Below are 11,247 nucleotides of genomic sequence, written 5' to 3' on the forward strand. Positions count from 1 at the left end.
AGTATTCTTTCAGAATCTGTACATTTTGCTGAAAAGAAACCTTCATGTGTTTTAATTTAGTTAAGAAGCCATTATTAAAGAAGCAGGAGAATCATGGGGAATAAAGTGAACTTAAAACATTTTTGGGTTAGGATGCCATTACTGGGGGTTGGTACTTGTATGGCAGTGTTACACAAGGCCTGTGTCGCAGGCAGTGGGTGGGGATCCACCTCGTTGTCAATGGGACATGGTTGCATGCAATAGGAAATGCTCTGAGTGTGGTTGGGTCTACTCACATAAATTAGACCTGAGAAGTATCTCTCCCTTAGATTGTGCAGCACTGAAGCTTCATTGAGGCAAGTCAGCTCTGCCATGTCCTCCACTTTGGAGAACTTTGGAGGGTTCATCTTCTGGATGTCATCCTTGCTCAGTGTCACTTTCTTTCCATTTTCTGCCAGTTCAACTGTCACCTCATCCCCTTTCTCTTCCTTGATACTTGCTGCTTCAAATCCATGTTTCTCTGATGGAATCCAAACCAGTCTCTTTGCTGACCAGTCAGCCTGGGCAAGTGGGTTGTTGATGAAGTTTTTGTCCACAAAGAGGAATTTCTCATCATCGCTGAGAGGTTTTTGAGCCATTTTGACTCAGCAGACACCTGTTGAGGAAGCAAAATATTCTGATTTAAAGGGATAAAGGAAGGCAAATGTGGAGACATTCCAGGCAAAACACATTTGTCAAATATGCAGGAGGTCCAAAGCACTATAGGTCCTGTGTTATATCTCACATTTCCATGTGGATACTTTTGAGTGCCAGCTTAAATACTTTAGAATATATGTGTTCAGATTCTCATGCCTTTGTTACTGTGTCTGGAATCACCAAAATCAAAAGCTTCATGGCACTAAATCAAATGAGGACTTCTGGGCTTATTACTTTATCTTGTTTATATTGCACTGAAGAGCAAAGAGAAAAAAAAAGGCATAACTAATGCCTGTGCAATGAGACTGTCAGAACTGCACCAGGACAACCAGCTGAACACCCTCCTGCAGCCTCAGCTCCTGCCCATCACAAAGTTAATTGAATTCAGACAAATAAAAAATTTCCCATCACCCAAATGCTGTTGGGTGCATAGTGGCATATCAGTGCAATAATGAAATAAATAGTAGAAGAATGGTTCCCCAGCTGTGTTCCAGCAAGGACAGAAATGAACTTTTCTTGCAAAGGACTATTTCCAATCACTTAATACCATTTCATTTGGAGAAGAATAAGATTAAGATATGGTCAATAGAAAAAGCAGAAAAATTTTTTTTTTCTCAGTACTGCTTGTGAAGAAGTAGAGTTAGCCCCTCCCCATGGGACAGACAATAGCAGTTGATCATTTATGAAGTATAAATGTCTATCACATGAGAGAGAGAAGAAATAAAACAAGCCTGGAAATTGCCTCAGCTAAAAGATACTCTGAACCATGATGCTCAGACTGGAAGGATGATGCATCTGTGCCATGCACTTGCACTTGGACAAAGCAGCTGGATGTATCTGCCCCATAGGTGAGAGCCAGAGGAGAGTTTGCACGGTGCTGAGACAGGAGGCAGCTGCTCTCCTGCTCTGGCAACTGAAGTTTGGATGTAGCTGCAAGATCAGTGCTGATAATGCTGGAGCTTTGTAAGTGTTTTGCTGTATCTCATGGGGGGCACAGATCTAAAGGAGGGAAGGAGTACACAGAGGATTTGTGGTTTGCTCCAGGGCAGAAAGAGTCCTGCTGGCTGGGAAACCTGCTGTGCAGTGGAGCAGAGAGCAGAGCTGGGGAGGAGCTACAGAGAGCGTGTGCCCAAGGAAAACATCTCTAGGAGACAGAGGCTGTTTCATTTCCTTATTGAGAATGAATTTAATATTTACAGCATTCAAACAAACATGAATCTGGAGGGAGCTCAGAGAACTGACTGCTAAAGATGTCAAGCAGGACCCGTAAGCAGGACAATATTTGTAACGACCAAGCTCTGTGGTATGTAGCCAAATGGACACCCTGTGCTCTGGGAGTATCAGAGCTTGCTTTCTAAATATTTTTCCCTGAAGCCTTCCCACAGATTAAGGTTTTTTTGCAAGGCCACACTCTCTGAGGGGTCTGAGAAGGAAACATGGATCATGCAGAAGGTGGCATAAAGCTTAAAAACAAAACTAGGATTTTTAGAGGCGCCTAAGAAGGTTAGATGGTATCCCGCTGAAATCCAGTGGAAATTAGATGCCCCAGCTCTTTAAGCTCCCTCGACAGTTTTGTCTTAAAAAAAAAAAAAGCTGAATGTGCTTGTTCTAGAGCCTTGCCTGGAAATCCCAAAGATGAAAATTCACCCAGGTAATCCATGAACATGCAATGTGTGAGGGAGGCCCTGGCAGGTTGGACTGGTGCACTGCCACTGGCCCTGAGCAGCGTTCCCCGCTGTTGAGGCTCTGGGAGGGAGCATCTGTAGGATGTGGCCCTCTGCTTGCTCCCAGGAGATTCTTGGAAGAGAGCAAGAGGAAACTATTTGACCTCTGTGTGGATTAAGGCAGAAAATGCTCCCTCGTTGCCAAGAGGGCTGGTAGAGCTGCACAGTTCCAATAATGGAGATGGTATTCTCTCCAGCTGAGCTCTCCCGCTGGTGGCTGCGGGGGGAAGCTGCTGGACAGGGGAGCCATGGAAGCACTGCCCCATCTCCAGAGCTGCAGTTCCCAGGGCACGGGGCTCAGGGAGCAGCAGGAGCTGCCCTGGCCTCTCCCACTGCATTGGCAACAGGCAAGGCACGTTCTCTACCCCACTGCCCCAGCAGCATGGGAGGAAGGGCTGCAGCAGTGGAGACGGGGATTTCAGCCCATCCTATGCCCAGAAGAGAGCTATATAGCCATGCTGAAGCATCAGAAAGGTTGGATAGTGCTGCCTCTGGCTAAATGCCAGGTGACAGCAGCACTTTTATATCAATAGGAATTAGATACTGCTTTCAGAAACACCAAAAGTGAGACTGAACTGCAGAGCTGAGCTTCATGGGGTCAAATCCTGCTATTCTGAGGCTGCTCACAGAAAATGATGATGGAAATCAAACTGCCAAATCATCCTGACCATCTACCTCAAAAACCCAACTGCAGCTAAAACTGTTGGCCTGCTACAAAACATGTCACAGTGGGACATCCTAGAGGTTTGTCTGTTCTGTTGCCTAAGGATCAAGGGAAAGTTCCTTTTTTTGTTCCATGCTAAGTCAAAAACATCTTCCACAGATTCTAGCATGAAACTGAGAGCTGGTCTGTGTCTGTTTGACTAAGTTCTCCTACTTCTTCCTGCACATCCATAGCAAGGTGCAGAAAAGTTTTAAATTCAATCTTTTTCAAAGCAAGATCCACTTGGAAGGTATATAAGGTGGAGTGAACTGCAGAACTTGGAAACACAGGTTCTTATCCCCTAGCTCCAAGCACTAGGACTAGTTTGGGTATGGTAAGAATAGATCCCCTACAAGAACTAGTGAATAGACAGTCTGAGCTGGATCCCAAAACTCCTCTGAAACACAATGAGGAGAAAATGTGGATTTATGTGAAAAGAACTGTTCGTCACTGAACCTCTGGAATCTAAGGATAAAGTTTTAGCAGCTTCTGACTACCACTGTAGTAAAAAAGGAAATGCAGTTAGGAAGTGTGGATTAATGGCTAATAAAAATGTATTTATTAATGTGCACTATTCATTTTCATTATAAAGGAAGGTTTCTGAATGGAAGGGGTAAAATATAAGCTCCACAAACTCAACTAAATTTGTCCTAGTGAGGACTAATGAGCTGCTAATGAGATGCTGAAGCTTTCTGATTAATAATTGGCAGTATATCTTCTGGTCCATCTCTGATCAAGACTGCACTGCACTGGGCCAGCATGTGCTTGAAACTGGGGAAATGGGCCAAGGTGAAAGACTCCTTACTGCCTGCTGAGAACATTCCCTGGGAAGGCAAAATTTACCCTTTAGCCAGTTCCTGGGTTTCACCCATAGGACTGGCTGAGAAAGTGAAGACCCCTATCCATGTGCAAGAGGTGGTAGGAGGTTCTCATCCATTTAGCCCAAATCACATACAAGAGTATACACTTTTATACCCAGAGGTGAGTTATCCTGAGAATGGGAGGAGGAAGAGCAATCACAAAAATACCATTGATATGAAGTTTCTTGCCTTAGGTGCCAAATTACACCTAACCTGATTCATTTGTTGTGCTAGCCCCCAAACATGCATGGATATTTCCACAGCTCACTCTATTCCTCTGTCTGCTGTCCCACTGTGGAGTTATCTGGCTGTCTTCACTTCCTCTTCCCTTTTCATGTTAATGACAGAAGCTGAATGCTGTCTTTATAACTAGTTTATCCTGAGTATATTATTTCAAGGATGAAATACAAATATTTCCAGGAAGTGCACTTTAATTAAAAGGTTATTGGCCAAGCAGAATTACCTCCTGAGTCAGAGCTTGGAGGGACTGCTTTTCTCCCAAGGGAAAGATAAAGGACATTTCTCCCTTCTTCTGCAGGATGTGCATGTCAACATAAAGCCTTATCACATCTGTACGGGGAATAATTATTGCAACAGAGAAACATATAGCCAATTATTTTCAAAAATCAAGTCCTGCTCTCATGAGCAGTTTCTGATAAGAGTGGAGCAGTAACCTGCTGCTTGACTCAAACTGCATTTCTTGGGCTACAGTAATCCTTGGCTACTTTCTTTCCATGTTCCTTATCTTTTACTTTTCCAGCACTTAACTGAATCATCCTACTGAGCACTGCTTGGAAAAAAAGATAATCAAAAGATAATCTAGGGGTGAATCCTAGCCTTGTGACCTTCATTTGGGAACAGGATTGGCAGCTTTATCATGAGCCCTGCTATCAATCCCTCCTGGCCTTTCACCTTTCCCCACTGTGGAGCTTTTCATCTGGAAATGGAGGTACCATCAGTTTGGGGTTTCTTTTTTCGTTGGTTGGCTTTGGTTTTTGTTTTTCTTTTCTGTAATGCATTCTCCATATATTTCAATCAAATTATCTGTAAGTGCCTCAGTTGCAATAAGATCTTCTCATCTTTCTTAATGTGAATTATTACATAACTCTGACTAAACATTTGATTTTCTAATATTAAAAAGAAATTGGCCCTAATTATTGCCTGTTATAAACTGTAAAAATCAGAAAAGAAGGAAAAAAAGGGATAGATTATCTAGAAAATACCAGCTATTTCAAATTCCTGTAGATGTCACTCTATTAACTAAATCAGATTCTGTATATTGATTAGAATTCACAAATAATCCATAATTTAACTAGACTTTGCACAGCTTGGAAAGCTATCTAGCTCTTGGTTTCTCCTAAAATTAACATACTTAGAAGCCAACAGATTTGCAACTAATAAGTGTCTGTGATTTCCAAAGCATTGGGATCTCTGCATACATCCCCACGCTGCCTTTTATGGAGATGTTCTGCTCAATACTCGCCGTTCCACAAAAATGTAATGATAACAAATTCAAAACAAATACCTTTTAGGGACTAGTGTGTCAATTGCAAATGAGATAATAAAATTCATTGTTTACATCCAAGCGAACACAGCCAGAGCAGAATCGGGCATTAAACTGAAGTGACAACCTAATTAGAGCTTTGTTCTCAGGGGGTTCATCTGTTCAGCCCCTGAGTGAGTGGCTTGAGGGAAGGGGGGAACTTGAGGAGCTCAGCAAATCAGTCCATCCAGACAAGCCTGCTGCAAACTGCCTGTCAGGGCAAAGCTTGGAGTGAAGGACAAGGTGGGCTTGTTTTTCAACAAGTGTATTTTAGAGAAGATTTTACTAAGATGTATGTATTAGGTAATAATGACAAGCCTTCTGATTTCCCTTATATTGAAAATATCTCATGATGCTTCTTAATTATGCAAACATATATGCCTTTCACATAAATATCAACATTTTTATAGGTGTGCATGCACACAGACCCGCGCACACACACACACACGTATGTGAAAGAAGCCTGTGAACCTCTGGGATGACACTGAAGCTGCTTTCTGCACTGCCATCTACTGTCGTCTTAACTTACTTAACGGGATTTTCTTAGAAGTTGGTTGCTTTATTTTCCCTTTAAAAAAAAGGCATGCCACCTTTGAAATTCGTGTAGTTCAGTAAATTATCAGATTAGTTTTGCTTAAACTTTGTTCCCAGCATATTAAAAACATATATATGTAATGCTGGGGCATTTACATAAAAGTGTTTCCATTCCTTCTAATTTTTAAGCATTTTAAGCATTTTTCCTGTTTACAGAACAAGTTACTGATGAACTGATTATTTTATTTGGTTGCACTTTCTTTCAGCAGTCCTTAATTAGGACTAAGAGGTTAGGAACACTTAGAGAAGATCAGCAGCTCAGGTTACCAGGCTTTTTCATTCCCAAACGCCCGTGTGGTGGTTACCTGCAGCAGGTACCTGTGACCGCCTGCACCGCCCTGCACCTTGCTGCCGGCTCAGAGAACGGCTCCTTCTCTGCAGCCAGTGTCTTTCAGCCTCGACCCTGCGATGGTGGTGTTAGCAGTGACTAGAAGCAGGCTAGAACATCTGTGCACACTGTCAGGCATGCACAGTCTCTATGCATTTTAACCAGAACCCAACCAGTAACACACAAACCGGGATAAATCGTCTGGGCGCGTCTGATCGGTCTGTTCCCATGCCCAGGTTAATTCTCTGAGTGTGTTCGCAGAGCAATGTGAGAGTTAACTTGCCAGACTACCCATCCCAAAGTGTGTGAGCCCCCAGCCCAGTCCCCGGCAGGGACCTCACCCCGCCGTGGTACTCACAGGTGTCCAGTTGTGGGAGCGGAGTGAGTTGGAGGTACAGCCACCAGCCGGGACAGCCCAAGTCCTTGCTGCCTTCGCAGCCTCCCTATATAGAGGAGGAGAATCTTGTCAGTGGGGAGGGGCCCTGGAAACCACGTCCTGCTGGAAAATCCTTTTGGTACCTGGCTTAAAAAACACAGCCTGAGCCAAGGACCTCGTTCCCAGCAGGGCCTAACCCTAGGCTGTGGCCCCTGCCCTGAGCCACTTTTTAGGGAAGCAGGCTGGTTCTGGCTTTCAGAAGGGTGTATGAAAGGGGTGCCCCAAACTCACAAGTTCAGGGTTTCACCCTTTTCCCCTGCTGTTTGACAAAGCAAATGGACCTTTAACTCCTTCCTGCCTTGCCAGTATCCCTGCCCCTCATGGCCCCGTGCCTAGAAGGGCAAAGGGCAGGTCATGGGCCCGTGTGGCACAGGATGTTTCCCACTGACCCACTGTCAGTGCATTTTGTTGGAGCTATGTCCCTGAGTTCAGGGGCTGCTTGGGCAAAGAGGGTTATTCCTAACACAGCAGGGCTGTGTGGGTGGAGGTGGCTCTGGGTCTCCCTGTGTTTATGTGACATTTGGAGCCTGAGGCTGGTTTAAGCCTCATTTGCCTGTGGGAAAGAAGAGGGTTGTTTCCCACCTTCCCAGCAGATTTGCCAGTTTCTTTCGTGATCCAGTGTGCAGCTCAGTTCTTGATAAAGGACTGTAAATACTTGCTCATGTATAAGAAATACCTCCCTGTGTCCATAAATGTAGGAGAGAAGCGGTGAAGAGCTGGGGGAGCACAGTCCCCGGGATGCATGGACAGAACAGGGAGCAGGCACCGTGTGCTGGCAGGGAGAGGAGGACAGGGTGCTGGGAGCCAGACCTGCAGGGGTTAGGGAGTGATCTGGTCCTCATCAAACCTTCCTTACATCCCCCAAACCTTCAGTCTTCAGCTGTCCCCCCTCCTTCCTCCCCTAGTAGCGAACAGCCTTGTGCAGTAGGACCTGTGGATGGAGATATCCCAAAAAGGGAAAGCTAGGATCCTCTAGGAATTCCCATCAACGTGCCAAATACAAAATACCGAAACAACCCCCTCTCAGCAACAGACTAAATATGGTGTATACCCAAAGGATCAGAGCACAGGCCTGAGTGAAATTATGTCTCTTGACATCAACAGCCCTCTCTTCTTTGGAAAATAAACCATCCTGGGGAAGATGGATGGGGCTCATACAGGTCTAATCATCCTAAAAAAATACTTATGAGGGGAGGCTGGGCTAAAAACCTCTGCTGTCACTGGGTCAGGAACTTGCAGGTGTGATAGACCTGTAGCCCCTTCTAGTTCTGCCCAGTGGTGAAAAAATTTGGACAAAGAGGAGAGAGGGAAAGAGCCCTGGGGTTTCTACCCTGCAACATTTCGGAAATATCAGATACAGGGTCAAGTTTGGGCCTCAGCTGGAGAAGGCCAGATTTTCCAGGGCAGTGACACAGTGCCAGAGGTCACAGACTGTCCTGCTACAGGGAGGGTTGGTGTCTGCAGTGGTGTGGGGCTGCCATGGAGCCATGCAGAGCTTTCCAGGACCCTGCAGCACCATATCAGACTTGTGCATGTGTGACTTTGTTGGAGCAAAGCCAAGGGAAATTATCACCATGACATAAATCCAAGAAACTTGTCCTTGTTAGCAGAAAGTTTGTCACAGGGCAGGGTCGTTCACCCTATTTTACTTTTTTCCCTGCAGTTTCTTGATTGCAAACTTAGCTTTTAATTAGAAACACAATGAAATGCAAGGGAATCCTCTGAAAAGTATGATCATTTTAACATTCATCAAAGTTATCCTAAGAAGTTCCTTTTAAACACATGCAGCTGTTTCACAAAACCAGACACATTAAAATAGTAGCTTAAAAAGGAGTGGAAATTATTCTGGCTGGTCTGCAAACCACTGCACACGCAGGCTTGCTGCCCGAGGAGGGTGTTTAACAGCAGCAGTGCTGGAGGGTGATATATGATGTGACATTAAATGGAGCTGGAAAGTCTAAAAAAATACTAGTGCTGGGACTGAAAGAGTTGCACTCTCAAGCCACGTGGGGTAGCAACTGTTAAATGTAAGCATGGCTTCCAACCTTCACTTAAAAGTTAATGTAAGAATATACTAATCTGATAGCCTGGTTGGGGGTTCCTGAATGTTGGGGTGTTTGTTTTAAACCAAAGTTGCCTCAAAATGAAAGCTGTGGATTCCCAGTGGATGATGAGTTTGTGACAAAAAAATAAGCTTTGTTTAAATCCCCTTGATTTGTTTATTTATGTAGTACTTTTCTAGAAAAAAATAAAGTATTGGGCAGCTTGCCCTTAAATATCTCCTGACTGAATTTGCACTGTAAATATTGTGCTTGGGGAAAAGAAAGAGGACCCAAGAAGGAAAGAAGTGAACTTTTTGCTGCCTTACCATGGTGTAACCTGAACACAACAGAGGGGAAAAACCAAAAGCACAGATGGTGATGTTAGTTTGTTAAATAATGTGTCAGGTAAGCAATTTCTGTTTTGTTTAAAAATGTTTTTGCTTAAGTTTTACCAACCATGTTTCTCTAACATGACAAATATAATTAGAACTGGTAATTATACTGGTGGATTACCACCTGTGTCAAGCTGTGCCCTTACAACCGGAGGGACAGTCTGTGACCAAGCCAGGACAATCAATCTTGAGGCAGTCTGATGAGGGAAAACACTCGCCAGCTGCTTGATGTTAAGGTTTGTGCTCAACACCGGCTGCAGGTGGTCGGGTGAAGTCAGTGAAGGGTGCAGGTCAGGTCTGAATCAGCTGCTACTGAAAGGGTCTCTTTGCAAGTGTGAACAAACCTTTCGGGGTTTCTTTTCCTAAAGGTGATCACCCAAGGATAATCACTCCTCCGGAAAACTGATCCAGTGACACCGAGATTGGTGCTCAGGAAGGAAAAAGTAACCGACTCCTCACAGTGAGCTGATAAAGCTTTAAAAAATCTCTCCTGTGCAGGACAGAAACTAAAACCTCTGGAACAGCATGGCTGCCCTGGAGCCTAGAGACACAGTTTTCTCTCATTTGAGAAGAGAGCAAAAATTTGGTCTTAAAGAACTTTTTATTTTTAAAACTTGTGGGTTAAGTTCTTCCAAAGAGCTTTCCAGATCTGATATCCACACCAGACTTCACTGGCTCCTAGTCACCTTCACTTGTGATAATGTGCTTAGACAACAAACAGCCTCTTTTAATGGAATTCCCTCCGTAAAGCTCTTAGTTCATGTTCTGTCTCCAAGAAAATTCACAAATGCATTTTGCTATTTAAAGACCCTAAACTTCTATATGCTCGTATCTTTCTTTTTTAAATTTTCAGTTGTCAGTAGAAAGAATAAGGGCAGTTAATGCAAGACATCCCAGGCTGTAATTATTATGCAATTACGCAGCTTCTGAAATTGAGAAACTAATTTTTGTGTATGCTCACCTAGGTGGCAATTTCTTCTAAAACCTGAACCTGTGGCTCTAGGACTGTGACATATTTTGATCTAAATATTTATCTCACCTTAAAATTTTAAGGAATGCTAAGTGCATCCATATGGCAAAGATTTTGCAATTCCTCTTCACCTGGTAACAAGGCAGGCAGTCTGACATTCAGAGGACTTGCTGTTTGTCATCATCGTGAAAGATACGCTCATGTTTCATGTACTGTCAAGATAAATGGTAGGCCAATAATAATATGATTAGACCAGTATATTTTCATAGACGTATTTCAAAGCTTTGTTGTTAATAAATATCACTGGAAAAACACTTTAATTTGCCTTTAGTTTGCTTGTACAATGACTATAATTTGAAACAAGAGATTGTTTCAAAACCCCAGATATGGGCTGTGAGGGTATTGGAGAATTAGATGAAATGCAAGTTGCACCTAGAGCAAACAGGCCAAATTCTACCCTCTGTCCCAGTGCAGTGTCTGTACAACGGGTGAATCTCCAGAGAAAACAGCCCAAAGATTCCCTTTGTTTTAAATGTATTTTGTCTCTGATTTCAGACATACACCTTTACGTCAAAGCTCAGTGAAGGACGCCTGTGTAGCAGCTTCCGCTTTCCTGACTGTGGACACAGGAGCCTGCTGAGCTGTGGGCTTGGGAAAGGGCAGGTACCAAACATCCCTTTGCCTTCTTCAGCCTGGGTGAAAATTGTGTTTAATTTCTACCACTAAAAATTAATTTCCCAGGGAGCTCCGTGGCACCTGGGCAGCACCTGAATGATCTATGGTGGGAAGACAGAAAGCAGAAGTAGTGGCTTTGGATACACTGAAACATTTGCATAGCAGAGGATGTTTGAGCTTTTGTGCTTTCAGAGCCTTTCTCTTTGCCCTTGAAAAGACAATTCAGAATCCAAATATACGTAACAATTTGATCCACTGGTTCATGGAAAAACAGGTGTGTAGCACTGAACTTCTGGAAGACCAAA

General features: G+C 43.7%; 1 protein-coding gene and 1 long non-coding RNA gene across 5 annotated transcripts in view; one reads left to right on the forward strand and one right to left on the reverse strand.

The window, feature by feature from the left end:
* MYH11 (myosin heavy chain 11) overlaps nucleotides 1–6,874 on the reverse strand; it is a 55,658-nt gene extending 48,784 nt beyond the window's left edge. For all 4 annotated transcript variants that reach the window (XM_048321078.1, XM_048321077.1, XM_048321080.1 and 1 more), the window contains exons 1-2: nucleotides 6,786–6,874; nucleotides 276–634 (exon numbers count right to left, since the gene is read on the reverse strand). In XM_048321078.1, the coding sequence (XP_048177035.1) occupies nucleotides 276–617 (342 nt within the window). In that variant the 5' untranslated portion in view covers nucleotides 618–634; nucleotides 6,786–6,874. The remainder of the gene's footprint in view (nucleotides 1–275; nucleotides 635–6,785) is intronic.
* Nucleotides 1–10,581, forward strand: part of LOC125334325 — a 28,935-nt gene extending 18,354 nt beyond the window's left edge. Inside the window, exon 6 of the long non-coding RNA XR_007207118.1 lies at nucleotides 4,723–10,581. This is a non-coding gene — a long non-coding RNA (uncharacterized LOC125334325). The remainder of the gene's footprint in view (nucleotides 1–4,722) is intronic.
* The last annotated feature ends 666 nt before the right edge of the window (nucleotides 10,582–11,247 follow it).

The sequence above is a fragment of the Corvus hawaiiensis genome, chromosome 16, assembly GCF_020740725.1.
Source record: "Corvus hawaiiensis isolate bCorHaw1 chromosome 16, bCorHaw1.pri.cur, whole genome shotgun sequence".
Classification (NCBI taxonomy): domain Eukaryota; kingdom Metazoa; phylum Chordata; class Aves; order Passeriformes; family Corvidae; genus Corvus; species Corvus hawaiiensis.